The 20,184-nt window shown below is 45.7% G+C and overlaps 1 protein-coding gene across 1 annotated transcript in view; it reads left to right on the plus strand.

Annotated features, from left to right (window-relative positions):
- The window catches only part of SLC7A11 (solute carrier family 7 member 11), a gene marked incomplete at both ends in the record, with an annotated part of 66,429 nt that overhangs the window by 36,978 nt on the left and 9,267 nt on the right, over positions 1 to 20,184 (plus strand). The window contains 4 exons of the mRNA XM_084244796.1: positions 15,092 to 15,215; positions 16,924 to 17,027; positions 17,790 to 17,886; positions 19,174 to 19,323. Of these exons, the coding sequence (XP_084100922.1) occupies positions 15,092 to 15,215; positions 16,924 to 17,027; positions 17,790 to 17,886; positions 19,174 to 19,323 (475 nt within the window). The remainder of the gene's footprint in view (positions 1 to 15,091; positions 15,216 to 16,923; positions 17,028 to 17,789; positions 17,887 to 19,173; positions 19,324 to 20,184) is intronic.

The raw sequence follows: 20,184 nt of genomic DNA on the forward strand, positions 1-20,184 counted from the left end.
TACGCATGGGGGGAGGGATATGTTTTACTACAGAAACTATAAATAAACTACTTAAATTTATTTACTACTATAATATACCTTTACTACTTGTTTCTTGTCTCAATGTGTATAGACATATTTCTCAAAAGTCTAGACATATGTTATGAGAGAATACCTATGGAGAAGGTCTCACCTCTGCTCTATCTTCTGCATTTAAGCATTGGACATTTCCAATAATCTAGATTGCATTTCATTCATTCATTCATGCATTCACTTATAATTTTATGCTGCCTACCTAAGGAAAGAGAGGGAGAGAGCTTTGCAACTTTTAAAACTGTGTACTTATTCCTTAATCCTCAGCCAATTGTCAAGGGGTATGCCAGTGCTCATATCGCAGAGGCTTTGTGGGAATTAGAAACTCTGAGCTGACGTGTCCGACAATTCCATGTTCTTAGTGGACACTCATTTGAAGGGAGATCATTTGCTTTTTACTGCTGTTGTCGAGCATCATGCCATTAGCTCAGTTGTGACCTGGTGGGGATTTGTGAACCTGCCCCACCGTCTCCTTTCTTCTCACGGCTTAAGTGTGGGCTTTGAAATCCATTATGACAAGGTCAAGGACACTCTTGTTTGAAACGCCTTGTTATGGGAGGCAGCAGTGATCTCAGTCTCCGAGTTAGGCATCTCCGATTTCTGACACTGGAGGTTGTTATCAAAAAATATTCTGTATTTCAAATTGGTTAGAAAAGAGATGGGTTCATAGCTTTTTAAAGTTAGATGGTCTTCCTGGTTAACTATTGACTAGTATGCCATGTCCTCATTCTTCCCTTACGTTCTCTGTCTCTTTCCAAATCGTAGGCATGGAACAGAGAGGGCTCTCTGTGGCAAATCTCGACGATAATCATACGGTGCATGTTAGTCGAGAAAGCAGAGATCAAATACGAAGGCCACTGTTCTTTACAGTAAGAGATGCAATATTATGTGGGGAAAGTTTATGACATTAAGTGTATGGCCTCCCACTCAATGATTTCATACTGTTGAAAAACTCAAGCTTATGCTGTCATAGCACCCCAAATCAGGAAGAGACTCGGGATTAGAAGGCCTGGCTTCTTGGAGACATTTCCAGGACCCCGTGGTCTGCCCATCGCCTGGTGTCTTCTACAGGCATCCCAAGCCCCAAAGTGTCTCTCTGTTGTCCTTTCATGCCGACCCCGCTCTGTCCCCCCTTTTCTTCTGTCATGTCATTCTCTCCGGGACAGATAGCCGAGGATGTGATAATAATATCTTTAAATTTAAAAGCTGTATCCATTTTCATGTTACCTGTTCTCCACCCACTGGCCTTCTTCCATCCACACATTGGCATGTCTAGCCTCACCTATTATGCTAATTCACTGACAATTATAAACACAATGAACTTGACCTTGAGAAAGCAGACCTCAAAGACCTGGGAGTTAGAATTCAAAAGAAGGAGCTATCCAGTCTTCCAGTGCTTTCATTGCAGAGATAAGGAAATTGAAGCCATAGAGATGGATTAATTTGCCTATATTTACGAGTTAAAATCCTGATCCCTTCTCGTCCTCTTTCCAAACATTTGGTATTGTTGCACACAAAAGTAAGAGAGATGGAGGTGGCAAGATGTTAGCCTTGAAATTAGCGGGGAGGAAGCATGTAATCATTAGGAGTGACCTGCATGTCATTTGAGAATAGAACAAAACTGCTTTTAAAAATGTGTAAAAGCATTAACATTTGCCTGCCTTCAACTTTCTAAAGCTGTTATTCAAACAGATAATGAAAGAGGTCCCTGGCGAGATGAATTAAGTAATCTATTCCAGGTCTTTTATTGAAGGTCATTTGGTTACAAGATGAAAACAAAAACTTGATGATTAAGAAATGCTGAAATGTTCAAACATCATAAAGAAGTAGTAGTTGCCTTTTCTTTTCTTTTCTTTCTTTTTTTTTAAGCATTTATACAGATAGCCTGTTTCTTAAAATAGTTCTGAGACCTCTTTGGGGGGCAATATTTAATTTTTTTGTATTGATATTGTCACACCAAGGTCTCACCTCCTGTATTCTGGGCTGAGGCAAGCAACATGAGAAATGGACAAAGCAGACACGATTAACTTTGTGTGGAGTCAGAAAATGACAAAAGAAATGAGTGAGAGAGTCGCAGGAGGAGGTCACAATCCAAAATGCTGTGGGGTGGCTGCTTGGCGGGAGCGAGGTTAAATGTGCTCTCAATGGATATAAGTGCTCAGCTCCTGGACCCTCGCGAAGTCCTGACCCCAAGCCCGGGAGAGGCGCTCGGGTAGCAGATGTGGGAGAAAGCAGCTCCGGGTCGCATGCAGTGATGTTTCTCTCTGGGCCACGGCTCAGTTTATCTCGATGCCAAGTCCCAGCCAGAATTCTGAACTCAGCCAAGGAGGAAGCTTCTGTTGGGCCACACAGCTTTCCCCAGCCCTGGGGCTTAGGGTGAGCCAAGTTTGGGGCTGAGCAGAGCCAGAGGTTCCTGTTTCCAGGAGCTAGTGTTACTCCTGCTGGCGCGCTGCTTACCCTCTCCAGGGCCACGCCTGGGCCGACTCCTCTTCCTCTCAGCTCAGCTTCCCAGCCCCACGCCACGAGGGCACCTGCAAACACAATATATCCTGATTATCTCCTCATGTTTCCCCGAACAGATCAGTTTATTCTGTTTTTCAGTGGCTGGGTACAAGTCTGCACCTCAGAGCTGTGGCTCAACAATGCATTTAGTCAAGTGACAGGGAACTTTCTGAGTCTTCTGTACCCTGAGAGGAAAAGTCTAACTGAAACCTTATATATCTCGTCGTGTTTTCAAAAACAACATGTAGCCTTTTCCTTTTATTTTAATAACAAATAAAAGCCTTTCCCTTTTATTTTTAAGAATAATAGATGATCCAGTTTTCAATTGCCGAAAGACACGTAGGGGAAAATCGTAAATCAACAATCATTGCAAAATTCCAGCTACAGTCCTCACGGAACCTCATCTGATATTTTGTTTTTATCCCTGTGCATGTGTGTGTCCCTGTACATGTGTGTGTGCCGGGTGCATGTGAGGGTTGTGTGAGATGAAAACACACGTTTTTCCGCATGACCTTGCGCGTCTGTCCCCTGTGAGGTGGGTCTTCTGGGGTCTCTCCTTGCTGTGTCTCCACAACTGGGTGCCTCTCCACGTGAGCCCCGCCTCGAAGCTCAGCTCTAGCTTTTCTGTGCTGCTTTCGTTACCTGCTTTCACTTCATTAGGTTTTCCTGGGTCATCACAATCTTTGCAAGCACCATTTCTAAAGAGGGTCTAATACTTCCCTGGGTAAATGCACCGATAGTTACTCCCTTTCCTGTCAGGCAGTAAACATATCTCATCTTTCCTTAATGGTGTAATAATGCTCTATGATACCTTTGATATATGAATTTTTGTGCCTATCCAATTATTTCCTTAAAGAGAGAGAAGAGAATTCCTAGGTCAAAGGCAGACAAGTGTTAAGTCTTTTTTTGTATTACCAAGTTGCTTTCCAAAGTGGGTATATCAGTGTCCTCTGCCGACAGCAAGGGTTAAGAATACTTTTCAACATTGAGTATCATTATGGACAAAAATCTATCTTAACTACAAAGAGAAATTACACCTCATTATTTTAAATTGCATTTTTTAAGTCACGCATGACGCTTAATACTTCTCATTATGAGCTATATATGCAGTGGTTATTTTGGGATGGGAATATTGATGATTCAACACAATTCTTTGTTTATGATGAACACTTATTCTTTATTTAGTGTTTGCAAAGATTTCATCAGTTTTTCACGTAACTAAATTTTCTTTATATTTCAACTTTCATTGGAACTTTGCATTTAGGTATAGTAATTATTATTTAAAATTTAACCACATTTAAATATAGTAACCATTTTTGTTTCTGCATATATATATGTATATATATATAAGATTTATTTATTTATGCATACAAGAGCTGGGGTGCAGGCCAGAGGTGCGGGAGGGTGAGAGGATCCACCAGAGACAGAGTGGGGAGCAGAACAGGCAGACTGACTGAAATACACTGCTGAGGGGAGCAGCGGGCGAGACAGGAGAGGTCTGCTGTGCCATGTGGGTTGCTTCCTGCCTGGCCGGGCATCGAACTCGTGTTGCAGAGGCTGTGGCTTGCTTCATAGTGCGGTGCTTAACCCCTTGCGCCACCAGGGAGGCCCCTGTTTCTGCATATATATTATAAATCTGTGTGCCTAGATCATGTGACTTGCACTCATTTTCTGCTTTCCCCTGATTCCTTTTAACTTATCTGGAATGCATTTTTAGTGTGATACAATGTACTCATTTAATTTTCCCCTAAATTTCCTGCTGTCCCAGCATTTATTGAATAGTCCCATTACCCCTTACGTTCTGATGTTTACTGGGTTTGTCACACTTGCTGACATTATAAATTATGATACTTGGGATCCTACTATGTGCAAAGGTTTCGTTACACAATGAATTGTATTTCAAGGTAATCTATTAAGCTTTACCTCTTTTTTATTGATATACCAGGCAATTACTACAGCTTTATAATAAAAAAAAAATTGTGATTCTCTTTTTATCTGGAGAGAAAGAGGGTGTCCAACCTTACTCACCTTCTCTGAATAAATGAACATTGAGCATCACTTCTATTTGTGTGGAGGCAATTTCTGCTCTTAGCTTTTCATGTGCGGGAAGAAACCCTAGAGAAGGCTTTGAAATTTTAAAGCTCAGAGCTTTTCAAATGATCTTGGCATTATGATTTCATAACCGAATCTGCACTATAAAAAGCTGTGTTCTGCAAGTATGACTCAATCTTTGATAGTCCAGAATCTCTTTTCCCCTGTATTATGGTTAATTCTTGGCTGGTTTCTCCTTTTTCTTCTTGCAGAGTAAAAGTATGAAATTACCTACAAAGTTCTGGCTGATGATATTAATCTGAGGCTTCCCTTTTGGTCTTTTTTTACTTAATACACACTACTAATAGGATACCATTTATAATAAATTTCTATTTTCCAGATTATTTGTAACAAAACACCAAATGTCAACATATCAGTTAAAATATTAATGGAAATAGGGCCTCCCCGGTGGCGCAGCGGTTAAGCGCTGGGTTGCGAAGCTGCCCGCAGCCTCTGCAGCGCCGGTTTGATCCCCGGCTGCTCCCCGGCCACCGGAGGAGGGTCCCGCATGGCGCGCAGACCTCTCCTGCCACCCGCTGCTCCCCTCAGCAGTGTACTTCGTCAGTCTGCCTGTTCTGTTCCCCGCTCTGGCTCTGGTGAATTCTCTCACCTTCCCGACTTCTGACTGTACCCAGTGCTTGTATAAATAAATAAATCTTTTAAAAAAATTAATGAAAATATGCAAAAATATTTCTCTATGATTCTTATAATGGTTGAAACTGTTGGAGAAGGAACTAGACATGGATGGATTTAATTATTATATTTGTGTCTAACTAGTTGGATTTGTAGTCCTGGAAAATAATCTATCATCACGGAGATTATACACATTACAGTAAACACTGTTTCTAAAGAGCAAACTTCAGAAGGAGTAAGATAGTGACCTCTCTGACATCCTACTCATCTCTGGGCACATTCTATTCACATTTTTATACACCTTAGACATTTGCTACTTTTCTTACCCAATGCAAAGGACAGGGTGAGATTGTTTCCTTACTAACCTTGATTTACTCATGGTGGTATATTCTAAACTTAGGAATCAAAAGTGGAAAACATAATTGTGTTGCACTTTGGAATCCAATAGTCCATCCTGAAGCTCAGTGTCTTGACAGAGGGTGAGCTGGCTGCTGAGTCTGCCCTCCTCGGTGACATCACTTCCGTCCGCTGGCTGCTTCCCTGGCAGGGTGAGCCCTGGTCCAGCCCTGGTCCAGCCTCGCCTGCCTCTCCTGCCTCTCCTGCCTCTGCCCCTTGCCTATGTCCTGGTTCAATGATGTTCACGAGTGGCCACTGTGTTTGACAGTAAATGTGAGATGAACTTCAGTGGCTTTTTTGCTTTCTATGAAACGGGATGTTGGCTAGGGGCTATGTTACCTGTTCATAAACCAGGTGTTCTCCAAGATCGAATCTGTCAGAATTCACAGGAGAATTCAGTGGAATAAACATCTCCTTGTAAAACTACCTCCTAACTTTCCTCTTTTTCTTTTTCTTCTTCATTACTTCCACTTATTTTTAAAAGTCTTCTTTTGGGAGGTTTGTACACTATATCTTATGACTTTGAAAATAATATAAAAACAACTGTCAAAATAACTCCAATTGGGTGTAGGAATTTAAATTTGGCAAGTTTTGAGTTTTCCCATCTATTGGAAGCATGATTTTATTTTAATTGTTTTCTTTTTAATCCCAAGTTTTACCTTCTAGAACAATCACCTTTTCCATCTGTCTTAATGAAACTTTTCTTTTAGGAGATGTCCTAGAAGTTCTAGAAATAAAACAATTTTATTTAAAAACAATAAAAAAGAATAGTTTAAAATAAAACATAAAGAAGATAGAAAGCAAAAGTGTGAGGGTGTTCAGAACGGCCAGGAACTGTCCCATCGGTGGTAACAGCTTTATGAAGAGCAGAGTTATTCTTGATGGTGACAGATAGTGCTGCCACCTGTTCTCAAAATTGTTGCCTTTGAGATATCAGGGACATCCCTTAAGGACACATTATAATGCTCAGTGAGTGGTCTTAATTTCTTTGTAGAATTTGGTGAGTGTGAATGCATAAATAAATAAATTTGAAAAGACCATTAAGAGTTAGGAGACATTTTCTTTTGTTTTCCCTTATATTACAAATGGTATTATTTTCACATTATGCTAAGTGAAGTAAGTCAGAAAGAGAAAGACAAATACCATATGATCTTGCTTATATGTGGAAACTAAAAGCAAAGAAATACACAATCCCTGCCCCCCACAGGCACACAAAACAAGCTCACAGATACAGAGAAGGTTGGTTACCAGAGGCTTGGGCTGGGAAGTGGGAGAGGTGGGTGAAGTGGGCCAAAGGCTGTGAACTTCTAGTTTTAAAATAAATTAGTCTGGGGATGTCACACACAGCATTGTGACCATGGTTAATAACACTGTATTGCATATGTGACAATTGCTCCGAGAGTAGATCTTAAAAGTTCTCATCACAAAAAATGTGTGTGACACTATGTGATGAGGGGTGGTAACTAGACGTATGTGATGGTCATTAAATAGTATAGACAGGTGTCAAGTCACCACGTTACACACCTGAGATTAATGTAACATGCCATATAGCTTATAAAAAATGGTATAAAATAGTATCGGGAGGGGAGCTTTGGGGTGGAGACATACTTAGAAAATAAAAGGAAGGGTTCTCTGGGGGGCTGGCTTGTGATCTGGGACTAACAAGAAGGCGGGAGGCTCTGGGTGCAGAGAGTAGTGTTCCCGAAGTGGGTCTTCCTGTCTTATTCTGTTTGGATTTTAGATCCCACAAGAAAATGAATTTTCTGTTATAGTTGATGACTTTGACCCTTTACTACTACTAATGTCTAGCGCAAGGAAGATATTTGATAAACATTGAGTGAATGCCTCTTTATAAAGAGCTCTGATGCAAATCACCATGTTTACTATTATGACTAGAGATGCTCTCCAGAAATTCAGCTGATTTTTAAAATCTGTGTGCAGTGAAGTGATCAAAGCTAAAAGCGTAACATTTTATGACTCATAAAGACATTCCTGAGTGTCTCTGATAATGGGGGGTGGGGGTGGTCCCTGGGTGTGGCCTTGCAGGAGGTCTAATCTGCAGGCACTAATTTGGAATCAAGAGCAGAGGACAGGCCATTTCTGCTTTCAGTGATCTTCTGGACTGATCAGTTTTATTTTTCAGCTGACCTGACACTTCGAGGTTGTAATGATGGAAGTTGCTTGCCGGTATTCCTGATTGAGGGTAGAATCTTAATGTTCGGGACACAGGAGGAAGGTTGTCAAGCTCACATCCTGCTCTCTGTTCTGTTCGTCCTGTTCTCTGTGGTTCTACCATGTGGATTTTCCACTCTGTCTAAAGCTGGCTCATGGCTATTGCTTGCTCGGTCAATTTCATATCCCTACTAAAAACTTTTTCCTCAATTCCCAGAGGTGTATAAATAGGGATCATTGTGATGAAATTTATTTTCAGCTTTCTGAGCTCAAATATCATTCCTATATGGACACCTTATGAAAGGTCATGTATGTTTTTCAGTCTGAGTACACACTTCACAGCTTTTGCATGAATGTGTTTGATCAGATTCCTAGCTTTTGCTGAAGTAACATAGCAACATAGCATTATATAAGTTTAAATTGTGCATCATTATTAATCAACATGGAAGGACACTATAGCACGTTCAACCAAAAGTCCAGCTCTGTCCTTCACTCTCCCACTGTCCCTTTTACAATGTACACTTCCCCTCTCTGCTGGTGACCGCTGCTTGGCTGGACTGTCCAGAAGCTTTTGTTTTATTTGGATCATCTCTTTTCTCCTCATGCCACTTAAGACGAAGTCACTCATTGCTCTAGGCAGTCAATCTGACATACAAAAATATGACCTAAAGACATAATTTGACTTGTAGTTTCTGAAACAGTGGCTTCAGAGCTCTTGGAACGCCCTGAACGCGTCTGTTGTGTGGCAGAATATCAGTACGTGAAATAAGTTAAGGGACTGATCTGCTGGAAGAGCGCGAGAATGGGGTGTTCTGCGTTCCTCTCACTTGTCCACCTTCTATTTCAATCCCGGAGCACCCCGTTGGAGCTACAGAAGCAAAATAATTACTAATAATTAGACCTGCGGTTGCTGTCAGCAATGGTCACTCACTTTTCAGTGGAAGAAGCAGAGGCTCATGTGGTGGCTGAATGCCTGTACTGGCTGTTCCACGCCGTGTCACATGGCCGGTCAGTGCTGCCGCCGCACTGATGTGTGTGTGCACAGGGTGTGCGCGGGAGACGTGCTATCAGTTGCTTCTCAGATATATTTATGGCTGGAAGTCATTTCAACTCTAGTTTCCGTGTACTGAGCCAGAGTGGGTGTGCTTACTCCCTGTTGCGTGTCCTCAGGGTAAGAGCGCACCGATCCCCCCTCACATGGCTCATGGTGTGTCCTTGGGCAAGGCAGGGGGCACCTGTGCTTCGGGCTTCACCCCATGGGTGGCAACTGTCAGGCGTGCGGGCCGGTTTCTGCTCCAAAACTGCCAACAATGGGCTCTGTGTCTGCGAGGTTGCAATCATTTTTTGCTGTCTTAGCTTTGGCAGATGTAAATTTTTTATTTGATTGTGTCATTTGGGAGACTATTTTAAGAATTTGATATCATATACTGTTCTTATAAAGCAAATAAAGTAGCATCAAATAAAATTTAATGAGGACCCATGGCAAGTCTTCTGTCAACGAGCCGAGAGCTGCAGAAAGCCGTCTCCTTGGAAGGAGGGCCGCCATTGTTTCATCAGTTTGGGGGCTGCCAGCTGTTCCAACAAACAAACCACAAATCTGCGAAGGCTTGAAAGCATCACGAGTTTAATTTCGAAGTCACATCACAGCGCTCTGCTGGTGTTCCTGGCTGGGGGGTGGGCTTGCTTCCAAGTATTGATGCTGTGACCCAGATTCCGCCCCCGTGGGGTCTGCCCCCCGATGATGCAGCTGTCAGGGAGCGAGAGGAGGTGACGAGCCAGTCCACATCCTACCGCCGCGGTCATCCGTCGGCACAAAGATGCCACCCAAGAGTGGGTCCCCAAGAATGGGTCACGAGAATCTGGAAATGTGGCGTCTGTGTGGGTAGCTGCTTCTCGGGAGTAGCTCACACTTTGCAAAGAGGGACACAAGCTTGCGGTGGCAAGTTAACAGTGTCAGCCAAACATCTGAGTCTCAGGAACTCTTGTAAGAAACAGCGTGTGCTGAAATTTAGCCTCATCTTACCATCCTTTTCACGCCAAAGGCGGAGGAAAATAATGAAATTTTAAAAGGTGCATTGTAAAAACAATAGGAATGGAGCATTAGTGTGTAATTTAATTTATTGTTATTAAAATATCTTGTCTTCTTAGTTATTTACTTGCTGACATTTCACTGGAAACCAATTTAGGCTTGTACACTGGACCTCGCCTGGCAATAGCTCTGTGTTTTCCCATGATAAATATGGATAACTGTAATAGATCTGGAAGACACACTCCACATTTTTAGAAAATGAGAAAAAATGGGATGCAGACAATGCAAATGTTTTGAGTTGTTATGAAATGCAAGCAAATGAAAATTTACTCTCAAGCCACATTGTGCTGAATAATTTTATTTAGGCATGAATTTATTCTCATAGTAGGATAAAAGAAACGTATTTTAAGGGATAAAACTACTTCTAATGTTTTTCATTGCTTATTACTCTTCGTAAGTTTCCATTTGAGTTCCTTTTTTATGTGGCTTTGGGATACTTTCCTCTCTCCCTTATGGTCTATGTGCGTTTTTCTAGAAGCTTCCTTTACCCCTGCAGGCTTTCCCTGCATTCCCTGCAGGTCTCTCTGTCTTCTCTGTGTTTATGGAGCTCTTCTTCTGTGAGCAGTGGAGAACGGTGAGGTGTGATTTGGACAGCAGTGGTGTTGAAATGTAAAATGTCTCAGTGGTCCCACCTCTAGCCTTGCCGTGGGTCTGGAAGGAGTAGAGGGCAAACGCTTAATGCGAGAAATCAGCAGGGGTGGGGCAGGCTTGTCTCGTCCCTGTGCTCAGCCCTGGCCTAGAAAGAGTCATTAAGTTAGAACGTGAGGGAGGTCAGATTCTAAAGAATGCTCATCAATGGGTTTCTGCAAAGAAGCTGTTCTTCATCAGGCCATGGTTTTGCTTCCAGGGCAGCCCACCTCTTCGCCGAGTCTCCTCAAGTGCATTTCTGTGGTCATGTTTTAACAGCTGGCTCCTGCGGGGTAACTAGCTGAGTGGCAGCACTAAAGGACGAGGCAGTAAAATCACTGAAAACACACCGAGGAATTTGTATGATTCCAGTCATCTGTAATCTCATTGTTTCAAGTCTGGAAAACTAGCAAGACACTCACTTGTTATTCAGTCCCTGCTAGAGCTGTTAGAAATCACAGCCAGGCAGGACAGCTCCACGTCGGAGAGTCTCTGGAGGTTTGGGACTGAGAAAGAAAGACTCAGAGAAAGTATCTCAAAATGTATGGGGGAAAAATCATGTGAACAAATCCATAGCTACCTTTTCTTTGACACAGTCTCGTCTTAATCTCTCCGTCAGTAGCTCAGGGCTGAAGCTTGAGGGGTGGTCATAAGGAGTAATCCTGCAAAACAATGGTGAATCAAAAAGAAAGAAGTAAGAAACACTCAAGTCATTTCTAGGTCATCTGCAGAAAAGCATTTAAAGTCTCTCCAGGGTCATTATAAAGAAAATGTGAAATCAGTATGATTCAAAAATAAATACTCAGAATCAAAAGGAACTTAATACAATTTTAAATATTTTATGCTGAGATTAATCACAGCTACATTTCAATTATAGATAAATTGTTCCTAGCACTCAGACAGAATAACCTGTTTTCCTTTTAATTTTGTGTCTCACGTAGAGGTCCTGGCAACTTCCTTGCCCTTCTTAGTCTCTCCTTTACCTGCTTCATTTTTGCTGAATGCCAAATACTCTTATTTCTCCGGCTTGCTGTGAATTTTGTTTGTTGTTTGTTCATATGCTGACCTGTTCCACAAAGGACCTGACATGGGCTCTGTGTGTGTGTGTGTGTGTGTGTGTGTGTGTGCGCGCGCGCCTGCGTGCATTGGAAGATAAAATCAAATGCAATTGCCAGGGTTTTGCAGATCCGACAAATAGAAGCTACCAGCCCTTGCTATGGGGCCATTCAGAAATGTCTGTCCCTTAGAAAAAAGGGGTTCTCAGTAGGGGCTATAGAGACCTTCATCTGATATTCCAATAAAACAAACATGTATCCATGGGTGACCCAGCTGGTTATAGGTCCCAACTTAAAATAAACCTGTGCCTTTTGATTGGAGACCTTTCACAACTTAATAATACTTAATTCCCGTTAAGTATCAATGCCCTCTCCTACTTAAGGCCCATTAGTTGCAAAGACTATAGAACGTGACAAAAAAGCTCTGAGGATTAAGTACCTTTCCCAGGGCATTTGTGGTTTGTGAATCATAGCAAACATGCACAAACATTGGAGAGAGCAGGCGTGAGTCACCTCTGGGTGTGAGTCACTGGCGTCCAGCTGTAAGGGGAGGCTTTTGTTACCCTTAGAACCTCGGATAATACTGCACAGAAACCTGGAGCTTTGCAGTAGCAGCGGCCCACCTGTTCCTTTAATTCCTCTTCTTCTCAGGGCCATTTGCCTTCGTCTTGGAGTGCTGGAAAGCCTCCAGAGCGATGCCCCCCATGGCCTAACAGCTTTTATCAGCTCACTGGTGGCTCTTAAGCTTTGATGTCTGAAACCCAGGCGTTAACCGATGGGGCCTTTCTGCACAAGTTACCCACTTTCCTGGGTTCCTGGGGGCCTCTTCTGCCAGGGCAGCCCAGAGAACAGCTCTCTTCCTTCCCTTTGTCAAAGTGAGGTGGCAGCTAAGGCCTGAGGCCCCTCACCGCTCCAGTTCCCAGGGTGTCATTTTCCTGCAAAGAGGGTGGCAAGATTAGACCTGCGCACGCCTCTGGTCTAATTCCCCCCCCCCCCTTTTAGCGTCTAACAGCTGTTCCATTCATTTGGCCAGTAGTAAAACCGCTACTCCAGTCCACGTTCACCTGACATGCATGCAACTGTTTCCCCTTTTCTGCAGGGGTTATCTAGGGAAATGTAGGAGTCGGCCTCTGTTAGCTCTCAAATGAATAAAACCCCAAAACTATTACCTAAACAGCGTAAGCTTTTGAGCGCAGTCCCTGGGCATTACCGCTTACACGGAACAATGCCAGACACCATGGAACAGAGCCGTCCCCCCTTTAGAGCCAGTCACCCCGCATTTCAGCACCCACGGGAGGAAGGCCTCTTGCTGGCGCTTGCCAAGAGCATCGCATTCAGCGGTTAGGATTTCCTTGAAAATGAGTCGAGCCGGAGCCCCATGTGAGAGGCAGAGCACCCTTCCGAGGCAAGCGAGCTCGATCCCCAGGCAGGAGCCTTTGCCGCGAGTCCTGGTTTCTCCTTCCAGCTGCGTCTCCTCGAGCGTCGTCGTGACTCTAAGACTCACTTCCTCATGTTTGAGGTGGCGGAGATGTTCCTGACCGGCAGGTTCTCCAAGGATAAAATGAGGCAAATATGTAAAGTGCCCAAAAAAATGTGGGGGCACAGGAGGGGGAACAGCAGCTGTTGCTCTTGGTTTTTGTTACTGACAAGCTTAAAAAAAAACAAAGGAAACAAACCTGGAAGGTTGGATTTTTGAAGGATCCCTTCGATGAGATCCCTTAGGAAGCCTCCCAGGAAGACCCTGGTCTCCAGGCAGGAAGCACAGGGGAGGCTGAGGCAGAACAGGGGGGTCAGGCCCCCCCAGGCCCTGGGCTCCCATTCAGACTTGCTTCGCTGTGGGGTGTGGCGTCGTGAGTGTAGTAGCTGCCGAGGGGTCTCCTCACTGCGCCGCTCGTGACAATAAGTCACCTCACTTGGTCTTGATGGAGCTGACATTTCTTAGTCTGAAGCTTTGAAAACATGAACTCTGTCCCCTCCCACCCTCTCCCCGCTCCCCCCCACCCCTTCCCATAGCTGGGCCTGCGTCCCGTTTGGAAGACTGTGCAAGCCGAAGGCTTCAAGTGTAACATCAACCGTGGGGGACTCCCCCAGCTCCCCGCGCCTTCTCGCTGCTTTGCGATTTGTCTTTAATTTGCTGGACGCCGTTCGCCCTTTGATCTCAGCGGCCTGGTGATTTTCTTCTTTGCTAAATTTAGTATTTATCCGTCACAGCTAGTGATGCATGTTATGGCGTTAACAGAAGATTCCGTAGCACCCCCTTTGCACCGGGGAGGGGACATTTGCTACTTTTGTATTAGGTCGCCAGATTTCGAGGTCAGGGTGCTTCCCCACCAAGGCTGAAGGCTTGGGGGAGCAGGGAGGTGGCTCCAAGCAGCATAATGGATGGCAGTTGCTGCCTGGCTGGGTTTGCCTGTTCTCAGCAGGGACAGCGCCGCCGCGTATCGAGCTGGGCCTCAGTTGGCCCAACAGGCCGCTCGGGAGGGAGGCAGGCTCTGCCCTTGGCTTTGCTGGTCTGAACCGCATTTTCATCTTGGAAGAAATGATACTGAGGTTTCACTAGTGGCGCCCACAGGGTGGAGGCGCCAGGGGACACGCTCTGGCTAAAAAACACCCCATCAGCCTTGGGAGAAGGAGCTTAAGGTTTAAGTTGTTCGATCCAGAAAGTCTGAGAAGGTGATCATGTTAAGCAAGGATGTGTATCAGTAACATGGGATCAAATGATTGGGGTCAGTAACTCCCCGGCTCTCCCTGCACAGCCCACGGAGAGGTAAGCTTCCCTCACGCATGGAGTTGGCGCCGCCCGGCCCTGTACCCTTCACACTGTGTCTCCTCTGATTTCACGGGGTTATCTGTGCTGCTGCTTGAACAGATCCCTGTGGTCTCGAGCTTCCTATGAGCTCACATCAGGGCAATACAGTCATTATATTGTGGGCGTTTATGTGCCTTTAGTGTCACCTACAAAATGACCATGACACTCCTTGGAAACGTGGACGTGTCCAGCAGGGACGCTCCTCAGGCCGCTGGGTGGGGGGAGGGACACTGACCCGGGAAGCTGTTCTCAGGCCCAGTGTTAGATGAGAAGGCAGTGAGTATGTGCCAGGATGGAAGGACACTGTTTCTCCAAGTGTGGCTCCTTGGCCAGTATCAGCAGAAACACCCAGAAGCTGGCTAGAAAAGCCAATCCAAGCAAATCAGAAGCCCTGATATGGGCTCCGCAGGCCACGTGTTAACCAGCCTTGGGGGGTGCATGTCCCAGTTTGTGCAACACTGCTTCAGCCCCCAGGAGCATGAGCAGGGGGGTGTGCATGTTCTGGAGAGCACAGACTAAGGATCTGTCCCGTCATCATGATCTGGACCATCATCATCATTTTATTCTCTTTTGGATTTCCTGCTGCTTTGGTTTCAGAACATAACTGATGCAATTGCCTGACCAACCCTCGCTTGTGCATTTCAGAACCATCCCCCTGGCCATCTGCATCTCCATGGCCATCGTCACCGTGGGCTATGTGCTCACCAACGTGGCCTACTTCACCACCATCAGCGCTGAGGAGATGTTGCTGTCCAAAGCCGTGGCCGTGGTGAGTGAACAACCGTCACCCGGATGATCACGAGCTTTCACCAAATTCAGAGCTCACCTTAGCATATTCCTCTCACTGATGCTGCTAACGTCCTATATGATTTCCCTGGACTATTAATTCTGCGTAAAACATTTCCACATATACAGACTTGAAAATCCACCCTGTTGAGTAGACGGTATTATTCTCCTAATGGATCTTTAAGGACAAATGGGCAGTTATTGAATGAAAATGAATGCGTTTGGGATATGCAGAGTTGCAATGGATTCTAGCCTCTTTCTTGTTTGAAAACTTTCAAATGCTAATTTAAAATTCTTTCCCCAAAGTATGACTTAAAAATTTCCAAGTGGAATATATGTATGTTTCTAGTGTATCCTTTTGAATACTAGTCCTGGGATGTATTTAATTTTGGGAGATGCCAAGTTTTTCAAAGTTAAATAGATGTCATCGCTACAGTACTTCTCAGATATTAAAGATACTTATCTGCCTTTTAGCTCCCCAAGAAGTGGATACTCATAATTTTACAGCATTTTCTAAAATTTATTTGACTCCAGGACTCTCTTTGTTCCTGAAGGTCCTGCTGCGAGGCTGTGATTTTGTGACACACGCTTTGATTTGGTATAAAACTTAGCTGGCAAGAGAGCATGCATTCGCGACCTCATAACAACCAAGAGTCAACAACTGACTTCCTCCCCATCACTGGGTGTCAGCTCCCATTAAAATAGTCACTATTACCTCATATCAGCACCATGCACGGGGGCCAGATGATCTCATTCCACGTGAACCTGTGTGCCAGTTCACGGGACTTAAAAGCCCTCTGCTCTGGGCGCTCCCGGCAGCAAATGGACCAGCCGGCTGATGTCGGGTCACTCATCCCATCTCACTAGACAAAGGGCGCCACTTACTCTTTGAGCCTAATGGGGTCCATTAATTACCCAGCACCAGCTGGAACAAGGACAGCTAAAGACTCCCCACCTATTATTATTTTTTTTTTTTGAAAAGACATCCTTCCCGGAAATTTGCAGCGTCGTCCATGCTGGGGTATAAAAAGAGATTTCAGCAGTTCTCTTTCTCCTTTTTATTTTCCGTGGCTTGAATTCTTCAGCCTTGTATTTGTGATCTAGCTTTTTTATTGGAAGCTGCTGAAGGAGTTGCTATACCTGAGAGGTGTGGGAGAAAGCCCCATAATCAGGGGTTTGGTGAATGGGCCCCACATTTTCAGAACTCCTGTGTTCACAGAGCCGATGGTCACCGATGCTTTCACCCCACTTCTGTGTCCAGACAGTGGGATTAGCAGTCGAAAAAAGTATCTGTGGCACCTCTTGGTGCACGTTGGTGCTTTGCTGAAAAAAACGTGGCCTCCCAGGCTCACGAGGGAGGCGTTTTGTAGAGTCCTGTCTCTGAAAGTGGGACTTCTGAATTGGGCTTTTCCCACTGAGTTGAGTCATCGGATATGTCGGGCCCTCGTTGATAAAGAGTCAGAGAATGATGGAGGCTTCCTGAAGGTAGGAAGGTGCCGGCTTAGACCTTTCGCAGCGCATCTCAGCAAGCAGCGGCACCTGCCTTCGAGCTGCCCCTCACCAGTGGGAGGTGACAGAGCAGCCACCCAGCCCAGTCTCACGCAAGGTCACAGAGCGAGTTTGGCCTGGACTGTTTCATTTTATCCACTTTCCGGCAAAGCATTAATTTGCCTCCTTATGTCTCACACTAGACCTTTTCCGAGAGGCTCCTGGGAAATTTCTCATTAGCTGTTCCCATCTTTGTGGCCCTGTCCTGCTTCGGCTCCATGAACGGCGGGGTGTTTGCTGTCTCCAGGTGAGTGAGTTCAAGCATTTCCACCAACACATTTCTGTTTTTGAGATTGGATGTGATGAGGATCCATTTGCAGGGAAAATATAGAGAGCTTGTCTGAGTCTGCAGTTTTTAAAGGGATAAGCAAGAGCGAAGGCCGGGTCCAGGTGGCGACGGCATGTCTTGTTGTGCCCATTAGAGGGCGCTGTCGACTCGTGGATACTCACCACGGGCGTGTGGCCTGAGAACAGGCTAAGGACAGCGTTTTATTTCTGGTGATAAAATCTTTTGTGTATCGAAAGGTGGCAAGAAAAGCAAGTAAGAGACTCCAGAAATCACCATCCCACCATCTGGATCCCTTTCATTTGATACACAAGCCCCTTCTGCCTTCACAAAAGATTAAAACCTCGTCAGACACATCTGTGTGTCTGCACGTGTGTGCATTTGTGTAGGAGGCGGGACTGGACGTACAGAACACACACGGTTCTGGGAATCTAGAGCTAAATTCGCCATCAGCAAAATTCATACATGGGGAGAACTGAGCTGACCCAGATGGTGCTGCTGTTCCTCCTCAAAGAATAATGCCAGCAGATTTTATACAATCTGAAGTCAGATTTCTCCTGATGTTCTTTATCTTACCTGAAAACTGACACCAAAATTAGCCCTGCAGACAGGCCAGACCGTTTGGTATGAAAAAGATGCGCCTTTTCCCTTGGATTCTGGATCTCTCCTTTGGAATGAGCAATTTCAAAACAGTCCTCTCCACCCACGTTTCTCTCCCCTCAGGTTGTTCTATGTGGCGTCTCGAGAGGGTCACCTTCCGGAAATCCTCTCCATGATTCATGTCCGCAAGCACACTCCCCTCCCAGCTGTCATCGTCCTGGTAATGCATATTAATAGGGGTATCTGGACGTAGTCTTGAATAACAGGCGAGCACAGAGAATTCAAACCAGACTTCAGAGCGGACTTGGCTTTCTTGTTCCTTGCAAAATCAGCTTGACGGACATAACGTGGGCTTTGGGAGGCCGGATATTTTCCTTGTTCAGTTTTTCTGATGCATTAAGTGACCCTGGGGCAGTAGCCACATCGCTGGGGTCTCACCTGGGCACGCATGTCTGAGGGGTAAGGGTGTGGGCTGGCTTGGCTCCTGCCTTGAACACTAAGTCCCAGTCCTACGTACAAAAACAGAAAAAAAAAAAGTGGAGCCAAAAGCTCCATATCTCGTCACAGACCCCAAATGGAATGCACACGAAATGATAGAAAAAATATCCAAGAACTCGCAGACAGAGTCTGTGATTAAAAGCCAGGCATTGGCGAGCGAACACAAAGGGAAGGAAAGAAAGGGCAGAAACTTACATCTGAGGTGCAGAATCCTCTGCGTGGAGAAAATGGGAAATGTAGGGCTCCAGAAGATTGCGGGAAAGTCCTGAAACGCCCTCTGGCAATGTTACGTTCATTTTTACCTGTTTTGTGACATTGATCTCAAAGGGAATGCGCTATCAGGAACACCACTGGATGCGCCAAACAGTTATTTTCCCCCCAAGCATTTAATTTGTCCCACAACGTCGCCTTGAAATTTCTCTGTGAAGTGCTCCGCGGAGTCTGGAGGAAGGGACCGTCACTTGGGGGAGCACCACGTGTCCTCCTTGAGAAGGGCTTGCTGGACGCCTCTGCTGCCCGTGGCGTGGGCAGCTGCGGGCTCCCCCCTCGGCGCCTCTCCCCGGGGTCAGGGTGGTGAGCCCCGGGGGAGAGACGGGCAGAGGGAGAGGTCGCGTTTCTGCATCGGGGAGACCCCGAGCAGGGCTGGGTGTCAGTAGCCACTCCCAGAGACTCCACGCAAGATCCGATGGGGTCACTTTTGATTGTTATTATTATTTACTCATCTCAGCGTGTGGGTCTGAGGCGCTGAGTACCCCTGTTTTAACTCTTTGAGAGCTGCTTCTCTCTAATGTGAAAGCAAGGGTGACCCACACGTCCACAGAAGGCCCGTCTGCCGAGTGGCCATGGCGGTGCGCTCTCTGCAGAGCCTCTAGGCCTCAGCCGGCCTGGTGGTTGTCCATCCCGTGGTCAGTCAGGAAAGATAATAATACCGAGTGGGGTGCTGTTGTTCGTTCTCTGCTGGGTTCCCTCTGAACTCATGGCCTCTTTCTGTCCCCCGCCCTCCCCGCAGCACCCCTTAACGATGATAATGCTCTTCTCGGGGGACCTCTACAGCCTCCTGAACTTCCTCAGTTTCGCCAGGTGGCTTTTTATTGGGCTGGCAGTGGCCGGGCTGATTTATCTTCGATACAAACGCCCAGATATGCATCGTCCTTTCAAGGTAACCTTCGCCGTCCTGATGGGTTTACATAAATCTTCCTGCTCATGCCTAGTCCTCCCGTCCTCATCACGCCATGATGGGGAGCTGGGGCGGGGGCCGCCTCCTCTGGAATGAAACCTTTAACTCTTGCAGGCAGCGCTGCCTGTCGGATTTATTTTAGCTTGGAAAAAGTTGTTCATCTTTTCTTACAGGATGTACTGAGCTTTGTCCCATTTTTGAAAAGAGATGGTTTGAAGATGGGCTGTTTGGCATGGAGCTTTTTCAGCAATGTGTGCGATGACCTGATATGTTCCAGGCGGGGGTCCTGGCCCCTATTTTTAGGCTGAGCATTTGGGGCCGGCCACGCCGGGCGCGGGCAGAGGCATATGGAATCATCACTAATTAAAACTCCAGAGAGGATGCCGCCTCACCAAGTGGGCATTTCAAGTGTTCTTCCATGCCATGCCTTGTTATATTGCTCTTTTTCTACATTGCTCACTCGAGAAGAAAGAAAACGGTGACATTTACCAGGAAAACCAGGAAGCGTGAACTTTGCCCCTCACTAGAAAGCCCGATTCCTTCTGGAGGGGCCGGGAACCTGCTTCTCATCGCCTTCGGCCTTGAAGCCGCTGGGTTGATCTGACTCAGTGTTTATTTGCTTTGAAGCAACAGCGCAGATCACGGCGCCAGCCATGCCAGCTTGGCTTCTAATTCTACCCCGGTCCAGTGCTGGCCACAGCTTTGTTAGCGGTTGAACAGGAGTTGGCTCATTTTATTCCCGTCCGTTCTTAGGGAGAATCTCCCATGAAAAATCCATATTCTCTGAGGTTTTACCCATAAGAAGCAGCCCGCCCTCTGGGCTCCGCATTAAGGTGGATGCTC

Source organism: Talpa europaea, assembly GCF_964194135.1.
Source record: "Talpa europaea genome assembly, chromosome: 10".
Lineage (NCBI taxonomy): Eukaryota > Metazoa > Chordata > Mammalia > Eulipotyphla > Talpidae > Talpa > Talpa europaea.